At 41.3% G+C, this 21,592-nt stretch overlaps 1 protein-coding gene across 1 annotated transcript; it reads right to left on the reverse strand.

Annotated features, from left to right (window-relative positions):
* Positions 1-7,616: 7,616 nt before the first annotated feature.
* On the reverse strand, positions 7,617-20,463 carry CT55 (cancer/testis antigen 55). The gene is made up of 6 exons (XM_068963124.1): positions 20,339-20,463; positions 20,053-20,123; positions 16,911-17,095; positions 14,313-14,457; positions 8,978-9,090; positions 7,617-7,808 (listed from the first exon to the last, which is right to left on the reverse strand). The coding sequence occupies exons 1-6, from the start codon at positions 20,461-20,463 to the stop codon at positions 7,617-7,619; spliced, it is 831 nt and encodes a 276-aa protein (XP_068819225.1).
* Positions 20,464-21,592: the final 1,129 nt, after the last annotated feature.

Below are 21,592 nucleotides of genomic sequence, written 5' to 3' on the forward strand. Positions count from 1 at the left end.
GAATTGACTTCACCCTCCTAAATTGTGTGCTGGGCCTTCAGCCTTTTGAGTAGCTTTGTTGTTTGTTAGTTGGTTTTTTTATGATCAATATTGGGGTACCAGACAATCACAAAATTCTCTAGAAGTTGAAATTGTTTGTGCCAATGAATAGGAAGGGATATTCTTATTCCGTCCCAAATACAGAATGTGCTGTGCTGTGCTCAGTCCCTTCAGTCATATCCCAACTCTTTTGCGACCCTACAGACTGTAACCCACCAGGATCCTCTGTCCATGGCATTTCTCCAGGCAAGAATACTTGAGCATCAATTCTTTGGCGCTCAGTTTTCTTTATGGTCCAACTGTCACATTCATATATGACTACTGGAAAAACCACAGCTTTGACTAGATGGACTTTTGTCAGCAAAGTAATGTCTCTGCTTTTAATATGCTGTCTAGGTTGGTCATAGCTTTTTTTTTTTTTTGGATAAGAAAATATGTTTCTCATTCTCAATGAGGTGACAGAATTCTCAGACTCTTGCTCCTCTTTTATGTTTTGCACTATTTTACATATATATTATCTCTAATTCCAAGCTTTTATGATAACATGGAATAGAGGAACAAATAACATGATGGCATAAAGAAATAACTGGTCAAACTCAGAATGTGGGAGATTCTTTAAGAATAAAAATTTCATTCCTTTTTTAAAATTTTTATTCATTTTTAATTGGAAGGAAAAAAAAAACTCATTCTAAAACCAAATCAATAAAAAGGGGTGTCAGGAGCAAATGGCTGACTGAATGAAAGAGAGCCAAAAAGCAAAGTAACTATGTGGGTGTTATTTGGATCTTCATTTGAACAAAACAAGAGAAATTTGAATATAAACTTGGGACTTAAATGATATTAGGTGATTTCTATTAATTGGCCAGGGAATCACTATTAATTGGGATATGGCATATCCTTATGATTAAGTGATGCATAATGCAGTGGTCATGAGTAAAATAACATAATGTCCTGGATTTGTTGTGAAATACTTTGTCAAAAGAAGCCAAATGTTCATCAGCAGATGAATGGATAAAAAATATGTGGTATGTATATACAATGGAATATTATTCAACCATGGTAGAGGAAGTTATCTTTCCATTTGTGACAGCATGGATGGCTTTGAGCACATTATGCTAAGTGAGATTAAGCCAGAGAGAGAAAGACAGCTATGGTATGGTATCACTTATATATAGAATCTAAAAGAGTGAAACTTGTGGAAAACAGTAAAACTGTGGATATGACAGAATGGAAGGGGGTTAAGAGTGATGGTGTTTAAGGGTACAAACTTATAACAGGTAGTAAATAAGCCATATAGATTCAAAGCACAGTATAATGAATACAGACAACAATATTGTACTATAGTTGTATAATGTGATAAAATATAGTCACATACATTAAAAGTTCTAAATGTATAGAATCTTAAACTTGAATGATGATACATGTCAAATTTATTCAATTAAAAATTTTTAATTGATTTTCAAAAAAGAAAAAAAAATCAAGGGAGGGATAAATGATACAAGGTGGTCAAATGTTGACAATTATTGAATCTGGGGAACAGATCCAGGAAGCTCGTTAAACTTAACTTTTTTTTTTTAATTTTTTTTTTAAACTTAACTTTTAAAAATTATGAATGTTTAAATTTTTATAGTAAAAAATTAAAAATTAATTGAAAGCAAGTTAATGAATTAAACAGTAATCATGCAATCACCCAGGCTCTCATTTTCTTTTTGGCTGCCACTAAGCCCATAGGACACTGGAGCATTAACTAGACAAGGACAGGGAAAACTGATTCTCATTTTCTGAGAATCATTTTGAGACTCATAAGGTGTCCACAGACATGTTTCAGGAGAGTCTGAACTCTATGTAATTATACACTAAATTTTATTTGAAATTGTTTCTAGGGAGGTGGTTTATAGGTTTCACTGCATTCTCAAAGTCATTAATGATTCACAAAAGTTTAAGATATACTACATTAGAGAGTTTACAAAGCCTCTTCCAGGTTTAAAATTCTACAAACCTGAAGGGGATGAGAACATGCCACTCCAATATGCCACTTTGGCATAAGAATTATTTTGTGTGTGTGTGTGCGCTCAAGTGTGCCCGATTCTTTGCAACTCCATGAACTGTAGCCCTCCAGGCTGCTCTGTCCATGGGATTTCCCAGGCAAGAATACTGAAGTGGGTTGCCATTTCCTCCTCCAGGGGATCTTCCCAAAACCTGCATCTCCTGCATTGGCAGGTGGATTCTTTACCACTGAGCCACTTGGGAACCCCAAGAATTATTTTGAGTTTCAGGCAATTGAGAAAAAGCAAATACAGGAAGAGCTCTTTGCCTTTCTCCTATGTGCCTAAAGCAGGACATAATTTTTCCTTTCAAAGGTATCCCTTCTCTTCTAGTACTAGGAGGAGGAAAACAACCCTTATCACTGGACATGAAACATGGCATTGAGATGAGTCTGCACACACAGAAAAGAACTCCTTACTGAAATACCCTTTATAATTAAATATCTTTATAATTTCCCATATATTTACCTTCCTCCAATTTACTGCACACACAGAAAAGAACTCCTTACTGAAATACCCTTTATAATTTAAATAGCTTTATAATTTCCCATATATTTACCTTCCTCCAATTTACTGCCCCTAGAAGCCCAACACCCCTCCCCAACTTTCCTTTGTCCAGTCACTTCTTCATAATTTATCTCCTTTTGTTTCCACGGTATATAAGTTGTCAAGTCTAACAGCTTCCTGGATTTTTCACTTCCTTTCTGTCAAACCTTTGTACACATATAATTAAAATAAGTTTGCATGCATTTTCTCCTGTTAATCTTGCTTTTATCAGTTTAATTTCTACATCCCAGTTACAGAACATAAGACAGTAGAGGAAAGTTTTTTTTCCTCTACCAACCCATATAAGAACAAGAAATGTAATTGTCCTGTAAGAAAGACTCCCTGCACAGTGGAAAGGACTCTAGATTTCATGAACAACTCATTTAGAATGCATTTATGTTCTTATCTTACAATAATGCTTAAGTGCCATCAGATATATTTTAATGAAATCACAGATACTAGACCAGTTCAATCACTAACAAATGGCAGTATGTCAATGTAATTTTCTCTTTTGTAGATGCTTATCAATGTCACTCAAAAGTCTGTATGGTAAAATCTCACCTTTAAAAGTTTTGTTTCCCAAAAGCTCTTAAGAAGTGGGAAGCATTACAGCAATAAAAATCCCCTGGCTAAATAGTAGAGGGAACTATAATATGTTTAAGTGCCACTATCTTATTGACTGTGAAGAAAAAACATATTCTAGATAAGACCTGAGGTTTCTCTAAGCTATAAATTGAGATCATGAAGGTGGTAGCTTGTCAATGCAGTTCTATTTGCTATTGTATTGTGCTATTATCCTACCTTTTTAAAAAAGTAAAATAATTTTGCAGGAAAACTGAAATATGTTGTATAATGGCTTTATTAAAAAGCCTGGAGCAGTGCAGCCAATAGTAGCAGCCTGGTTTAAATTCAAAGACAAAATTACTATCCAACTGTTCATCATTTGGTGTTATAGTTAATAATCATGCTTTACACCCTGCATAGACTCCTAGTCATAATTTTCCTGTTCTTGTTTTAGTCAAGCCTGATGATGAACCAGTGCAGAGCAGATAGTGTGTGCATGTGTCTGGGTGTATTAGTGAGGGTCATTTATTTGTTTAAAGTCTGTATTAGCTATAGCAACAATAATGTCCCAAACTCAGTGGTCTATGATAACAAGCATTTATTTGTATATTTACAATTCTGCACATTGCTCATGAGCTAGGGTTTGTCAGTTCTTGCCTAGGGAGCCATGTTGCAGATATGAGTTGTCTGAGTTTGGCTCCAGCTGCAGGCTGGATTCAGATGAGCTGTGTGCTGTCATTCTGGGCCTAGGATGAACTGGGCATGCGTTTTGCATGGTGGATCACCAGAACATCAGAGGCACTTACTCACATCCCATACTCTCACATCCCATTGACTGTATCAAGTCATTTGGCAAATCCCAAGGCTTTTCAAGTCTTTAAAATGCACCAAAGGACTTCCCTGGTGGTCCAGTGGCTAAAACTCTGCGCTTCTGATGCAGGGGGCCCATGTTCGATCCCTGGTCAGGGAACTAGATCCCACGTGCCACAGCTAAGACATGGTGTAGCCAAATATTTTTTTAATGCACCAAGCTTTTTTCTGCTTCAAAATCTTTGCATATATCATCCCCTCTACTCAATATGGTCTTCCCTGACACCTAACCTAACATGGTCCCCATCACCACTATTATATCACTTTCAGAGCAGCCTATTTCTTCCTTCCCAGTCCATCATAATTTTTTACTTTCATGGTTACTTAAGTGATCATATTTACCTTTCACATTAGATCAACAGTGTCATTGACCAAAAAAAGCTAACCCACAACCTCTTTTTTTTCTCAGCTTTACATTGGGTGTATTGTATCCAGCCTGTTATTTTTAAAAGGCTGGTTGAATGAATTAAGCGAAAACCATTAGACCCCTGCAGGGAGAATTTCCACTTTTCAAATGTACTGAGTTTGCAAGGTTGGAGACAAACAAGCATGATTGATTCCCAGTTCTATATATTTGTTAAAAGGCCTCTGTCCTTTACAAAATCACTTGACTTTTCTGTGCCTGTGTTTACTAACCCTGTACTCCCTATCTCTGACTGTGCTTTTGAGGATTAAATGAGATTGTGGATTTAAGCTCCTAGCCTGATGCTGTGAGGATGTTGTCTGTCAAAATTCATGACCATTTTGCTCTCTTCACCCCACCCCCTGACAGCAGAGCCCCAGTCCCATTCTCATACCAAATGGCCAGCACTTTAGAGCGTTTGTCATACATTCTGGTTAATGTAGTAGAAACAGTGCTCTTAGATACTATAAGAAAGTAATATGATGTGTGGAACTTGAAACTAATGAACAGTGTCCTAACTGATACTGTTTACATGTCTATTTCACATATGTTTCCCTTGAGCCTGAAATAGATGTAATTTTTACAGGCAAAAAAAAGGAATTGTAAAGATTATAGAGATGAAATTCTAAGGGTGAATAGCATCAGCAAGAATAATGCAAAAGGAAACCATGAAGCATGTTTTAAGAGTAGTGCATGTCACCTGTGAATGAAGAATTTTCTGGTCCTAGTCACTAGGCATAGAATATATTGAGTCCAAGGTGTTGCTTCAAAGATGGCAGGTGAAAAGTTATTTATGACAGTTGAGTTTGAGCTCCAGATAGACTGCAGCAGGTGACTGGTTACACATTTAAGGAATGTAGGCAGCACACCTGGGTGGGAGTGGATATTTGAAATTCAGATTTTAAGTGGCATCTGATACTATCTATAAGTGTGACCACTTGAACGTTTGCACTTGGGTCTCAATGCTTATAGGGCTTAAGAACCACTTGAAGACCTAACTTTATTTTTTTAGTATTTATTTATTTACTTATTTTTGGCTGTGCTGGGTTCACTGTTTTTATTGCTGCATGCAGGCTGTCTCTGGTTGTGCCAAGTGAGGGCTACCCTGTAGTTGTGGCACATGGGTTTCGCATTGCAATGGTTTCTCTTGTTGTGGAGCACAGGCTCAAGGGAACGCAGGCCTCAGCAGTTGGCACATGGGGTCTAGAGCACAGGCTCGATAGCTGGGGTGCATGGGCTTAGTTGTCTTGTGGCACATGGGATATTTCTGGAGGGGATTAAACCTATGTCCCCTGCATTGGCAGGTGAATTCTTAACCACTGGACTACCAGGGAAGTCCAGAGCTAACTTTAAGATGTAGTGAATGGAGTGAATGTGTCTAAAAAAGGTGAAATATACAATCTGATTTTTATTTCTGATATGGACTGTTTTTAAGTGGGAGTGAAAATGTCCTAAAATTAAGATTGTGGCAATGGTTGACTACCACTGCACATATAGTACAAACCACTGAACTGTACACTTGAATTGGGTGAATTGTATATTTTGTGAATTTCATCTCAGTGAAAGTGAAAGTCGCTCAGTCGTGTCCAACTCTTTGCGACCCCATGAACTACACAGTCCATGCAATTTTCCAGGCCAGAATACTGGAATGGGTAGCCTTTCCCTTCTCCAGGGCATCTTCCAGACCCAAGAATTGAACTGGGGTCTCCTGCATTGCAGGAAGATTCTTTACCAGCTGGGCTACCAAGGAAGACCTCCATCTCAATAAAACTGATTAAAATAAAAAAGGCACAGTTCAGATTTGGCCCAAGGACTGTAGTTGGCAGCTCAAGATGACTGTCTTATTTCTTTTCCTGTTGCATGTATCCCCTGAATGAGCTGAAGGGAATCTGCATATCAGCACTTCAGGCTGGGAAGCTCTACCACACAATGCTGGAGTCCCAGAAGTGTGTGATGACAGGTCCCTGTGTTTACATGTAACTTATTAAAACCCCGTTTCTAATACAAGCCAGACTCATACTTTCTGCTCCCCAGTCCCGGCACCATGATGTCGTTCAGTCAGGGAGACCAGGTGCTGCACTGATGAGGATCAGATGATCAAGGACTCTGTATCCCTTGAGGTGGCAAAGACCTCAGAGTTGACACAGCCCTGAAGCAAAATGCCCAGAGTAAAGCTCTGCTGGGCCAGCCCTGTGAAAGCGGACAGATTCTGGAGTTTGCCAAAAGGAAGAAGGAAAAGCATTCTGCTCCCTCCCCTACTCCCACCACTGCACGCCAGGTGCTGACATGATTCACTCACTCCATTTGGGAAATTTGTGAACTGGCAACTAGGATCGAATCACCAACAACCAGATTTACAACAATCCACTGTCACTCTCCAAGAACAGTCTTCTATGTCAACCAAACAGGAGAATTCAGTAGGGAGCTGGCAGAATCCAAGGCCCATGCATCTTTCCAGTCCAGTGGTGGACTTTTCTGGAATTCCCACAATGTGTGGTGCTGCTTTGGAATAACCACTTTCCTAGGATCTGGAGCCACAGCAGCACCCACTGGCCCCTTTCTATCTGCAGAGTCCATAGGTCAGGAAGCCAGGTGGGCATTCACAGAACACAAGTTCCATCAGGGCACAGAATTTTGGCCATTGTGTTCAAGGTTATAAGCCTAGCACCTAGGAGTCAATCACTCTTTCTGAAGTGGACCAATGGGTGACTATCTAAAATCTAGAAAATATTGACTCCAGCTACCCAACCATAAAGTGGGGAACTAACCACTAGATGGTAGTCCCACTGTACCACAAGCACATGAGTTCTAAAGAAACATTTCTTGGATTAGAAACTCTGAAAGGTGAAAAAAATCACAGAATGTAGATTAATTTTTAAAAATAAACACATCCACTAAAAACAGAAAATCATGAACATAAATTATTACAAGGGATGAAGATGAAAATGCCTTTAATCAATAATTTAAAATGCTAAACACCCTTCAGAAGATGCATTCCATTTAGCTAGACCACAGAGGATTTTAAAGGTTGTCTTTGAATTAACTGTTGAGGTTTACTAAGCTATTTTTTTTCCAGAACCCATTTAAACCAAGCCGTTTATTGCCAAGAGAAGAAAAGATGCACAGGAAATAAAAACGTTGCTTTCTTATTACCCCCTTTTCACTAGAGTCATAGAAATTGCTCTCCAAACATAGCAGGACTGAACACTCTCCACCACGACTGCATCGACCATGTCAGATACTCGAGGTACGTAGCCATCAGGAAGTTTCAGAGATTCCAGGGTGAAAAAGATAGTATCATCTAGCACCCCATTTCTTCCCTGCAGGCTAGTAATGCAGACCTGTAATTACAAATAATGCAAATGTTTATGTAAAAGACTCGTGTACTTTCACAAGGTCTGCATCTCCTCACTCAGGATTTAATCTGTTGTTTAGTCCCTAAGTCCTGTCTGACTCTTTGCAACTCCATGGACTGCAGTGCTCCAGGCTCCTCTGTCCATAGGATTCTCCAGGCAAGAATACTGGAGTGGGTTGCCATTTCCTTCTTCAGGGGAATCTTCCTGACCCAGGGATCGAACCAGTGTCTCCTACGTTGGCAGGCGGATTCTTTACCACTGAGTCACCTGGGAAGCCTGGATTTAATCTGTAGGTCACTCCAAATCAGTGATTCCCAACATGGCTGGCAGATTTGAGACACCAGAGTGGAGCGCTTTGTAAAACTACTCATGCCAAGACCCCATCTCACATCAATTCAGTCAGAATCTCTGTGGATTCAAGTCTAGTATTAGAAATCCTGCTCTAAATATAACATACTCTGTCCATTAACCTCCACAGTTACAGCAGAGAGAGTGAAAAGGATTGAGTAAGAAAGGAATGCGGTGGTAAAAAGAACATCATTTCCCCCACTTCCTCTGTCACATTTCAAGCTTCATCTGTGAAAAGTGAAAGTGAATGCCGCTTAGTCGTGTCCGACTCTTTGCGACCCCATGGACTATACAGTTCATGGAATTCTCCAGGCCAGAGTACTGGAGTGGGTAGCCTTTCCCTCCTCCAGGGGATCGTCCCAACTCAGGGATCGAACCCAGGTCTCCCACATTGCAGGTGGATTCTTTACCAACTGACCCACCAGGGAAAGCCTACAAACTGAATTTCTATTAGTCTCCACGACCCAAACCACACCGAGCGTTTACTGTAAGATCTAGTCCCTTCACCCATGCCATTCATTCTTCCCCAGCAATTCCCTGAACATGATTTGTTTCCTGTTCTGTTGCTCTCAACATTTTAATACCTCTCATATAAACTTTATAATTTAGATTTTAATTATATATGTCTTCTATATTATTCTTTATTTCCTTTCAGAAGCACCACCTTTTCAATAAAAAATAAACTCTTTGGCAAAGAATGTATTTTCTTTTAGGTTTTCCAAGCCAACCAATAGAATCCAAAGCAGCAAATTATCACCACGAACAGGCTAAGTCAAAACAAACAAGGGCAACATCAGATGAATTACCTTGTGCACGTGCTTGTGTCTCAGAGGCTTCACTGAGAGGGCCTTTCTGCTTTGTGTGTCTGGCTGGATGGAAAATACAACTTCTACTCGGTCACCCTGATAAGGCTCAAAATCTAAAACCCACCAGGGAGAGAAATCAAGTTGGAATTATCTCACAATGTTTTCATGTGAAATTTCACAAGTTACTCTGATGCTGGAATACCCTAAAGTAGATTCTATGACATTGAAGTTCCATTTTAAACATTTAAAAACATTTAAACATTTAAAAACAGGTAACCTGTCTTCCTGTCAGAAAGGAAGTTTATAATCTTTTAGGCATTGATTCTCTCTCCTGACTTCAAGCTGTGAGTTGGTGATGGACAGGGAAGCCTGCAGCCCATGGGGTCACAAAGAGTCAGACACAACTGAGTGACTGAACTGAACTGATAGGAGAAGAACATATTGCTACAGGAAGAAACAATTTTCTCAAGTGTTTTGGACCAACGATGAGCTCTATATAATTTACATTTTTCAACTGTCAACAAATCTTTACAGATTTTACACAAGTTAAAAGCGAGTCACAGTGCCCAAATGTACCATGGAGCATTTAAAGCCAATAGAATTATCAAATGCTGCTACTGAAAGTGAAACTTGATACAACCACTTCAGAAAGCTGGCTGCTGCTGCTGCTGCTGCTGCTGCTGCTGCGTCGCTTCAGTCATGTCCGACTCTGTGCGACCCCATAGACGGCAGCCCACCAGGCTCCCCCGTCCCTGGGATTCTCCAGGCAAGAACACTGGAGTGGGTTGCCATTTCCTTCTCCAACGCATGAAAGTGAAAAGTGAAAGTGAAGTCGCTCAGTCATGTCTGACTCTTAGCGACCCCATGGACTGCAGCCTACCAGGCTCCTCCGCCCATAGGATTTTCCAGGCAAGAGTACTGGAGTGGGGTGCCATTGCCTTCTCTGTCAGAAAGCTGGCAATATCTATTAAAATTAAACATTTCTGTACCCTATGATCCAGCATTTTCTAGTTCCATCATAGCCCTTTCTTTGTTCTCCTTGGTTCCATCACAACCAAATTTTAGAAGGACCGAAGACCACATGAGGGACCTCTTGTCTTCTTTCTCTCCACATTTCCTTTGTGTGGCTTTCTATAATATCCATAGGCTGATAATTCCAGTAACTGGAGCTCTAACCAATTTCAGATTCATATATCCAAAAGTTTACTCAAATTATTATGTCTAAAGCTGAGCTCTTCCTAGTCTTCTCATGCACCCAGTTTTGCTCCTTGGTCTTTCCATATCTCAAAAATGGAAACTCTACCCTTACCATTGTTCCAGCGAAACACTTAGGAGTAACTCCTGACTCCACTTTCCTTCACACCAAATGTCCAGTCCATCAGCCAATACTTTGATTTCTAATTTCAAAGTATTTCTAAAATCAAAGCAATCCTTACAGCCTTCCTTTCTATCAATCTTAGCCAAGTTTCCATCATCTCTCACCAGGACTATTGCAATAGATTCCTAACTTGTGTTCCCAAATCTATCCCTGTCCCATGTGACCTATTCTCAGCAGGACAGCCAAAGCGAACACCTTAAAACATAACTCACTTCATATCACATCATTGTTCAAAGTTCATCCCTCCCAAAAAGGCCAAATCCTTAATATGATCTATAAATCCCTGTGTAGCTCACCTCTTGACGCTTCTCTTTAAGGTCTTTATTGAAACTACTTTTTTCAGTAAAACCATGCCTAATTTTTCAACCCACAGCTCCCTAGATTTATCATTATCCTGAAACTATGATTCAGCAGTTTCAAGCTTAGTCCTAAGAATCTAGCCCGGACAAAGAAAATCATATGTTCACAAAAAAGACTTGTATAAGAATGTTTTTTAGCAGCTTTATTTGTAATAGCCAAAAGCTGACAGAAGCCAACATGACCTTCAATAGGAAAATGGAGAAACTGTGATATACAGAATGAGCTACAGACACATGCAACAACATAGATGAATCAAAAAATAGCCTTCTGAGTAAAAAAGTATTAAACCAAGAAGTATATATGTCTGATTTCATTATATCTGTAAAATTCTAGACCAGCAAATTAAATATATGGTGGGGAAAAAAACTCAAAACTGTATTTTGCCTTGGAGATGGGGGCGGGGGGTTGACTGGGGAGAGGCATGAGGGTACTGTTTAGGCACTTGGATTTGTAAAAACCTGAAGACACTCTGAAAAAAAAACTAAAACAAACGAACTTGAGCTGCTGACACAGATATGATGCCTACTCACGATGCTCCAGCCATCCTGCCCCCCCTTCTTTGCCGAGGCAATGCCAGCATTTTTCCACATCAGGACTTTTCTCACATTTCTTCCCTGTGAAATATTTTTCCCAGGTGGTTCCTTTGTCTCCCTCAGGTCTCGGCTCATGTATCACCTCCTCAGAGAGGCCTTCGGGAACCTGCTGTCTATAGTAAAGCTCACCTCACTCTACTCCCAGTTTTACGATCACAATGCCTTCCTCAAGTCCTGGAGAGCAGAAAACAATCTGTATCTCTTTTGGGAGTGGGGCTGGGGGAGGTTTACTTGCATATTGTCTGAGTTCTACCTCTTTCTACCTCATTAGAATATAAGTATTATGAAAACTGTACCTGGAACAGAGTGAGGTACTCAAGTATCTGTTGAATGAACAGAAACAAGGAAAGAACATACACGGACTCAGCATGATGTGGAACAAAACAAAAAAAATCAACACAATTTTTCCTTCTTTTAGATTCCTATTGGAGAAGGCAATGGCACCCCACTCCAGTACTCTTGCCTAGAAAATCCCATGCGTGGAGGAGCCTGGTGGGCTGCAGTCCATGGGGTCACTAGGAGTCGGACACGACTGAGCAACTTCACTTTCACTTTTCACTTTCATGCATTGGAGAAGGAAATGGCAACCCATTCCAGTATTCTTGCCTGGAGAATCCCAGGGACGGGGAACCCTGTTGGGCTGCTGTCTATGGGGTCGCACAGAGTCGGACACGACTGAAGCGACTTAGCAGCAGCAGCAGCAGATTCCTATTATGCTTTAAATTGTAACAAGTTTTTACCATTTTCACTGGGTTTTATAATTAGATTAAAAACAGCTATTCTGACATTTCTAAATATGACTGGTTAGGTGCTCAAGTCTTCTTTTTCATCTACTCTCTCTTTCACCCTGCTGCTGCTGCTAAGTCGCTTCAGTCGTGTCCAACTCTGTGTGACCCATAGACAGCAGCCCACCAGGCTCCCCCATCCCTGGGATTCTCCAGGCAAGAACACTGGAGTTGGGTTGCCATTCCCTTCTCCAATGCATGAAAGTGAAAAGTGAAAGTGAAGTCGGTCAGTCGTGTCCGACTCTTAGTGACCCCATGGACTGTAGCCTACCAGGCTCCTCCGTCCATGGGATTTCCCAGGCAAGGGTACTGGAGTGGGGTGCCATCACCTTCTCCGCTCTTTCACCCCAGGCAGTCTATTATTTCAATTCACTCGATTTATTTTGCAACAGTAAATCCCTCCACCTGTGCTTTGAGTCCCATCCTCTCTTTACAACCAGGGACTGTGTTTTATCAGTCCTTCCTGCTCTCTTCTTCACTTTCAATTAATCCCTTTGGCATTACCAACATGTTCAAGTGTTTCCCATCTTAGAAGAATTCTCCTAGCAAGGGCTACCATTGGTGGTGACTTCCTATTGACATGGTGTATAGGGACCAAGAGATTGCCTTTGGAGCTTAGCAATCCAAGGGGCTTCTTCTCTTAGCATTAGTATTTCTGACTAAATGGGTCTTAAGATCCTAGTTGCCACTAGACAATCATTTTGGGGGACTTCTCTTTGGACTTAGGTGCAATATTTTTACTTATATTCATCTTTCAAAATCCAGCCTGGCAAGGGGTTGCAGGGGTACAGAGACCAGCTGGGAAAGCATCTCACCCAGGCAGCCTTTCCCAGTTCTCTCCATAGCAGTCAATCATTCTGTCTCCTCTACTCAATAATGTGTTTTTTCTTTCTTTTGTAAAAAAAACATTCTTTTAATGTCAGTCTCTCCCAATTGAACTATCAGCTCTTTGCAGGTGGGGTTTAGTAAAGTCTTAGTTATCTTGGTCTTGCCAATATCGAGCACTCTATCTTGAGCTGAATTAATAAATTGAAATAGCATCAACAAACCAGCAAATCATTGCTTTAGGCATAAAATAACAAAATGTTATACCTGATAATTAATGGACACACACATACACACACTCTTGGAATGTGTTGGAGGAGGTTACTGAGAAGACGTAACCACGGTTGACCCACAAACTGGACCTGGGCACTTGGAGGCTCCTCCTCTCTTCCATGGTCCTTGGAATGCATTTTCCACCTACTGTTCCCATGTTTCAAGGACACAGCCTTGACAGAGTAAGGTATCACCGAGACCATTTGGGTGGTATTTGTGACTGAACTCTGTCAAGGCCTCTGTATAAAGTGTTGAAATTCTGGCAGGGGAGGGTATAGATCTACTTGTGCACTCAAAATAAGGTTCATACATTAAACTCCCTTGCTTATTAAACTTGCTCCCTACCCATCTAGAGTGGCCTGCCTCTTTCTAGGTCTCTGCTTGTTTTCCACATACAGGGCCAGTTTGTGAACCAACAGAAAGGTACAAGGCTACTTCCAAACCTTATTTTAAAGCTTTTGAAGAATAAAAAAAACATTATCCCTGTATACTTGTATGAATAATATTTTTCAGTTAGATTAGAAATTCAATGCCTATAGGAATGGAAAAATTACACAAATACTAGTGAATCCATCTAATAAATGAGACTGCAACAAATGACAGGATGAACTTTTAAAAATATAACCCATCTGTCCCTTGCTGTACATAATTTTCAACTCCAAAAGTACACCTCAAGTATTAAAGAGCTTCCACTTGGAGTGAAGGACAATGGAGAAGTAATTAAATCCTCTTACCAATTAGTGTTAAGCATGTCACAAATTTGACCCTGGAAATGATGCCTATAACCATCTTCAAATGCAATCTATAAAATTAAAAAATAGGTAAAACCTAATTTTAAATTTTTTACTTTTCTGGCTGAGTCCCTTTGCTGTCCACTTGAAACTATCACAACATTGTTAATTAGCTATACCCCAATATAAAATTAAAAGTTTAATTAATAAAAAAGACAAAGTTGGCGCATTTAAGAAGAGATGATTTACAATGTTTGAAATGTCTTTGTGAAAAGTATCTTGTGTATATATCTGGCATTTCCAAAAATCTCTTTTGCACTGCTTATTAAAAGAACATTTCAGCAATCTAATAAAAAAATATATATATATATATATATATATAAACTGTACCTTTACAAACAACGTCTAGAGAGAAGTAAGCTGTGTGATGAATGAACTCAACACCTTCTATCAGAGAGTTCATATAGCCAAGTGAGATTCTAGTACAGGAATCTGGCAGTTCATCGCCATGGCTATTATCACGGAAAGCATCCACCTACGAGAAGAAAAAACATTTACTTCACACATAACAAAAATTTAAAAATCAGAAACATATGCTTAAATCATTGTTGTTTAAGAAATAGTTTAAATAGCTATAACAAACAGTGGTGAATATATTTTACGTAGCAAACATATCATAGACATGAGATGACAAAATAATGCCTGAGCTTCATATATCTTTAATTTTATGTTTTAGAGCAGTTTAGGAAAATTAAGCATCAGTTCAGTTACTCAGTCGTGAGCTTCCCATATATCCTTTTCTGCACTCGCAGTTTCCCGTTACTAGTATCTTGCATTTGTTCAATTAGTACATTTGTTCTATTGATGAATCAATATTAATTATATTTAATTAAAGTCCATAGTTTAAATGAGGGCTCACACTTTGTGTTATACTGCCATATATTTCAAAAAATGTGTCTGAAAACATTATTTGTGCACCAACAAATTAAATGCACTGACCATATTAGATGCAAAAATAAAAGATACTATTCCTGCCTGTATGAATTCGTAACCAAAGGAGAGTAAAATGCAAAAATAATGAATTCAAAGCAAGTATGACAAATAGTAAAAATATGTGCAAAAACTGGCTTTTGGGAATTCCCAGTAAGGAAAGAATTTATGATTCAGAGAATACAGGACAATTTCTTGGAGAAAATGGGATTTGATCTAGGCTGTGAAAGAAGAGAAAGATTTTACTAGCAAATGAGAATAGGGCTGAGGACAAGGGAGATAGCAAAGGAGGAGAGAAAACACATGGAAAAGTAGTGAACAAGGAGGAAAATCATAAGATTTCAGATCATGTCACTTGGTGGGAGAGTGCTATAAAACATGACAAAAAGTTGGGAAAATAAAGGCGGGGGGTGCATAGCTCTAAAAGACAAGTCAAATTAGGACTTAATTTATCTACAACAGAGAGGCATTCAAAAGTTTTATTATTGAAAATGAAAAGGTCTTTATATTTTTCTTTGCTAATTACACTAATAATACATGTTCATTGTACAAAAAATACAAGGCAGAGAAAAGAAAAAAGCAAAAACCAATTACACATAATCTGTAAACCCAATACCTTTCTAAAGATAAGCATTGACCATATTATATTCTGGTACTTACCCTGCTCTAGATGTTTTTACTATGCATAAATATCTATGCACTATTTGAAGGAAAATTTAATTATATATATATATATTACTAATGTACCCTCAAATGATCACAAGTATGTCAACAATTCATAAAAGCACCATGACTAAGGAATAAAAGTTGCCCAGGAGGGCATGAAACGGGATTTTTGCTTTTTCTGTTTTTTTCTTTTTTGGATTTTTGCTTTTTCATCCTAGAATTAGAATTATTTCTGTATTATTTTGTGTATATAAAACTTTCCAAATTTAGAGAAAGTTTATATTAAGCATTCAGTTGAGAGCTGCTACCTAAATAATAGAGATACTACTACTAATAATAACAACATATATCTTAACCATTTAAGAAAGAAAGGCACAAAGGAAATTTCAATGTTTTCCATCAACCAAGTTATATAACAAAAATCCATACTTTATAGTGAAACCAAGTGGGACCCTGTGGGCCTTTCCTGGGAACAGACCCTCTGTCCCCCACTCCCTGCACCCTGCCTCTTGTTTGTAGAAAAGCTTTAGCTTCCTAAGCCTTCTCCAACTTCCAAAGAGCAAATTTATCAGAGAAGTAAGAAAACACAGAAAGGAAAACAGTCAAGTAAGACAAAATAATTGTTTAGCCATAAATCAGGGCCCTTCAGTTCCTCCACAAGGACTATAGATAATATTGAGCCATATCCTTTGAGCTTTTCAGCAGATACTGAAACCCCCACCAGCCGGCAGAAGTTAATTGCATGCTGACCACCAGCACATAGACCTCAGACCAGTTGGAACCATAAGGTTAACAATGTTGACTTCTGAAATACCACCCAGTTCCTCATCACCAACCAATCAGAAGGATGTCCACAAGTGGATTAGGCACACTGCTCCCCCTCTTCCCTAGCATGAAAGAAACTTGAAATCTACTCTGAATTACTATCGTTCCTTAGGGCATTAGTCTGCCACCTTCTCGGTTTGCTTGCCTTCCAAATAAAGTCGATTTTCCTTGCCCCAACACCTTTTTTCTAGACTTACTGGCCTGTCATGGGATGAGTAGAACGAGCTTGGACTCAGTTACAGTAGGAGACAAAATTGGTTGGAACACATAATATATATAAATATATAAATACCTTGACAATGGTTTAAATTATCCTAAAAGCAAAAAGCTTATTTTTTAGAGTTTATTTATTTGTCCACTCTGAGTGGCTTTTTGGATCTTAGTTCCCCAACCAGGGATTGAAACTGGGCCCCTTGCTGTGGAAGCACCAAGTCCTAACCACTGCTCAGACAGGCTGAATAAATAGAAACAAGGTTGGAAAAAAGACAGTTCCCAAACTTATCTTACTTTGATTGCTTTCAATCCATGAGATGTTTTATTTTCCTCCACAACTGCAGTAACCTTTTGCCCAACTTTCAGAAGCACATTGCCAGTCACAACATCACTGCTGAAGTAGATCAACTCATCGATCAAGCCATAGTTACTACAGAACTTTGTCACGACTCCTTGCACAGTTTTTGACTCGGTGTGACCTAAGAAATGAGTAAAGGTTTCATTATTCTCCAAAGGAAACACACATTATAAAGAAGCCCTACCAGAGGAAGATGGGCTTCCCAGGTGGCACAGTAGTAAAGAAACCGCCTGCCAATGCAAGAGACTCAGGAGGTGCCTGTTCAATCCCTGGGTCGAGATCATCTGGAGAAGGAAAACGCAACCTACTCCAGTAGGCTGAAAAATCCCATGGACAGAGGAGCCTGGCAGGCTACAGTTCATGGGGTCGCAAAAAGTCAGACACGGCTGAGCATGCATGCGTAGGTGATACCAAAAGAAGATATAGCAGAAAATGAATTAAATCTAAAAATAAATTGGGTTAGATTTAAGACACAGATAACAATGAGAGTAGAACATAGTGGTAAAGTGTGCAGGATTTGGGAGGCAGATTACTTAAATTGAAATGCTGGTTCCACCATTTATTTCTGTTTGGCACACTGGCTCCATGCCCAAGGCAGTGGGGCTCTGAGGTGAAGAAAGCTGAGTCTGGAGCCTGACCTGATTTCGAATCACACAGCTCTTCCCGCTTACCTAAATCTGTGTAATCTGGGGTTCATTTCTTACCCTCTCTGAATTTGTTTTCATCTGTAAAACCAGGGCAATGACAATGTGAATTCACAAAGGTGAATCTTAAGTGGTCTCACCTTACTGGCCAGGGATCTTGGCCTCCCTAATCAATTGAAATAGACTAGACGCCAGACAAGAAATTCAGGCAAGGCTTTACTGGGGCCCTTGGGGGTGGGGATGGGGGGTGGGTAGCTAAGGAAACAAACAGGCGTCTTTACTTCTCCCAGAGCCTGGTGGCAAGCAGGCTCCTTATGTGGGATGGGGTAGGGGGTGTGTCCAGGGGTCAGGCCTAAAAGGTGGCTTAGGGAGTTTGCACACCCTTCTGGTGATGCATGCAGGGGGCAAGCACAGTACCCTGCTTTTGCTCCCTACCCCCTGCTTGTGCTCCAGGCTCTTCAAAAATGGCAGTTGGGTGCTTTTGGTCTCTTTGTATCTTTTGGGTCTGGAATTTGCCCCAACTGCACCTGCATGCTGTTATTTTTGGTCCCAGTTTCTTTGCATTTTGTTGCTCAAGGAGAGGTGTGTACAGGTGCAAACACTGCAGCAACTTGGGTCCCAGGTTCCAGTCTATCTCATCACCACAAAAAATAAGATAATTTTATCAGGCGATAGAGGCATTAACTAGCCTTATTGTGTAAACATTTCACAATGTATACATATATCAAATCATCACATTTTACACCTTAAACTACAATTTTATATATCAATTATGTCTCAATAAAGCTGGTGGGAAAAGGTTGTTATAAATATTAACTGACATATACATATCAACTGCTTAGAACTGTGAGTGCCTCCCACCAGTTAGAGCTTATATGTTAATTGCTATCGTGGTATCTACATCTAGACAGTCTAATGTATCAATTATGGTATATAATTTTACTGTAATCAACAACAGCATGAACAGCAGATCTGGAAATTCTTGAGCAACTCACCAGACAAAGCACATAAAGAGATCTGGGGATTTAAATCTAGCCCAAATGTGCATCTGAATCACTTGGGTTTATTTTATTTTATTTTATTTTTGTGAACCATCACAGCTAGTAAGCCATAATTTGGGGTCTGAACCTAGAGGTCAGCCTGCAGAACCCATGCTATGAACCACAATGCCTTAGGTGCTTGACCAAAGACTTGGGTGAACTGACTGGGGAAGGCTAGGGAATAACTTGATTATAACAGATTATAGAATCACAACCCAAGAAAATCCTGAAAATTTGAAAAAAAAAAGAAAAGAAAAAAGAAAGGGGAGGAGTCACATTTATTATTTTAAATCATAGCACTGAAAAAAAGAGAAATACAAGAGAGACAGCTTCCACTCAGGCACATGATAACTGGTCAAAGATTCCTGTGTTGTTCCTTGGGAGGGAAATTAATGGATGATGCAGTGTCAGCTAAAAGCTAAGCAGCAGCCTCCCATCGTAAACTTCGCTAAGACTCAGCCACCTCTCTGGGGCTCAAACTCCTGCAGAAGCTGCAGGGAGATTCGGGCACCTGGAAGCCGGGGCCCTGCTGAAGCAATAATGCTGCTCAAGAGCCGTCTCTGGCAAATTGCCACCCTACGCGAGCGCACAGTGGATTTACTCCCATGGCATGAAGCGCCTGCGGCGGGAGCGCAGAGGTCGGGAAGCGTTTGCAGGGCCTGGAGTCTGGGTGACACCAGCTGGTGTCCGGTCCTCCCTGCCTGTGTCTCTCTGACCCCGCCGTCCAACGGATCGACAACCCTGCGACTTCTCTCGGGGAGATTTTTGAAGATTAAAGCACGTGGATGCCCCTCAGCCCCTGAGCCCAGTGGTTGGCCACAGACAAGCACTCAGTACACAAGAGAATTAAAGCAACCAGAGCAGGGACTCCACTCTCTCAGCAAACGTTTTCATTTTAACGGATTCCCAGCAACAGAAAGACGCCTTCTCAATGCTCCCCGAGTCACCCCTCAGTGGCAGAATCTGGGGCAAGTTTTTAGGGCACAAAGGTGAGCAAGTTAAACGCGGCCCCTGCCCTCTGACCGGGGACAGATGTATGATTCGTCCATTTGCCTCCAAACACGCGCTTTTGTGAAACCATAGCAGATTTACCCTCAATTCAGGGTGATGCCCAGTATGGAAAGGCAGTCGCAACACACTCGCATAACACAGGCACAAATTCCAAAGGCATTTGGGGAAATGCAAGGGTGGCGCACAGCTCCCCAGGGAGCTTCTCAATCAACATATTAACTATAGACTCGGGACTCCGGGTTGTGTTCAGGGACTCGGACGCCCCTCCCTACATGGAGGCGCTGCCTGGGGCACACAGCACCCCTCTGGGCTCATGCGGCCTAGAACTAGGAGTGGGACGCACCGTTAAGTACTCAAGGGGAAGGAAGGGATGAGGTGAGTACCTTCCAGGAGCCTCTGATGCTGCTCCCTCTCTGCTTCCGATGAGTCCACCTTCCTCCAAAAGGCAAGAGCCCTGGAAATAAACCGGAGCATAGTCCTGTAGTCAGGGCGACCCTGGGCTCCGCGTGACACTGGGCACGAGGCTTGCTTCTGTCTAATCCTCTGCCTCCAAGCCGCACTCTGATCACAGCAGCTGCCTAGAGGCCGTGCCTGCCTCTCTGCACCGCCCAACTTCTAGTAAGGCCCTCACACAGGACTTGGCTGAGGCTGCTCTACGAAGAACTTTACGGTTCCCACTCTCCAGCCAATCCGGGCGTAGACTCCTGGGAGGAGGGCCCTGAGATGTAGCGAGCTGGTGGGCGGGACTTCGTGGCTCCTCCCATCACAGATGAAGGTGGAAACCTGGAGCCCATGCCGGAAGTCGCTTCCAGTCTAATCCTTTTTTGCATCTGTTAGGGTAGACGAATTCGCCCATTGGGCAGGGAGAGCCTGGTGCCTGTTTGGGAAGATGGCACCACAACTTGCCCTGAGGATGGAGGCGGGCTTCCAGGTGTGGAGCCCCATCCCTCAGGGCCTGAGTTCTTTTCCTTTGCCTCTAGAACTCCTACACCCACCCACACCCCAACAGCACCACCTCCTCACCCCTACACACGCTCCACAGAGGGTTCCGTGATCCGCTCTAAGCAACAGTTTTCTGTTCAACGTTAAACCAATACCATCGATATTGTGGAAAAGTCAAACTTTTGCATCAGCTTGGGGCTCAAAACACAGAGGAGGGCATGGCAACCCACTCCAGTGTTCTTTGCCTGGGAAATCCCATGGACAGAGGAGCCTGGCGGGCTACAGTTGATAGAGTCTCAAAGAGTCGGACACGACTGAGCAAAGCTACAAAGCTGCTTGGAAGCTGGAGCCAACTGCTGCTTTATAGCGAAGCACTCATGGTCCTGAGAGACAATTTTAAAGTGTGAGCTGGGTGGCTAAGTGAGGAGGATCAAATGATGTAGCACCATGCAGGGAGTTTGGATTGCATCCCAACTAGTATTTGGCTGAGCAGGGGTGGGGGTGAGGGGTAAAGGACCATGCAGACATGGTCACATTAAGAATATTAAATGAGGATTTGGGTTGTCTTCAGTAAACCACCAGAGAAGGCAATGGCATCCCACTCCAGTACTCTTGCCTGGAAAATCCCATGGACGGAGGAGCCTGGTAGGCTGCAGTCCATGGGGTCACTAAGAGTCGGACACGACTGAGCGACTTCACTTTCACTTTTCACTTTCACTCATTGGAGAAGGAAATGGCAACCCAACTCCAGTGTTCTTGCCTCGAGAATCCCAGGGACGGGGGAGCCTGGTGGGCTGCAGTCCATGGGGTCGCTAAGAGTCGGACACGACTGAAGCAACGCAGCAGCAGACTGCCCGTATCCTCCCTCCCCTATCCCTGGCAAAGTGGCATTCAGTTCAGTTCAGTTCAGTTCAGTCGCTCAGTTGTGTCCGACTCTTTGCGACCCCATGAATCACAGCACGCCAGGCCTCCCTGTCCATC

The sequence above is a fragment of the Capricornis sumatraensis genome, chromosome X (assembly GCF_032405125.1).
Source record: "Capricornis sumatraensis isolate serow.1 chromosome X, serow.2, whole genome shotgun sequence".
Taxonomy (NCBI): domain Eukaryota; kingdom Metazoa; phylum Chordata; class Mammalia; order Artiodactyla; family Bovidae; genus Capricornis; species Capricornis sumatraensis.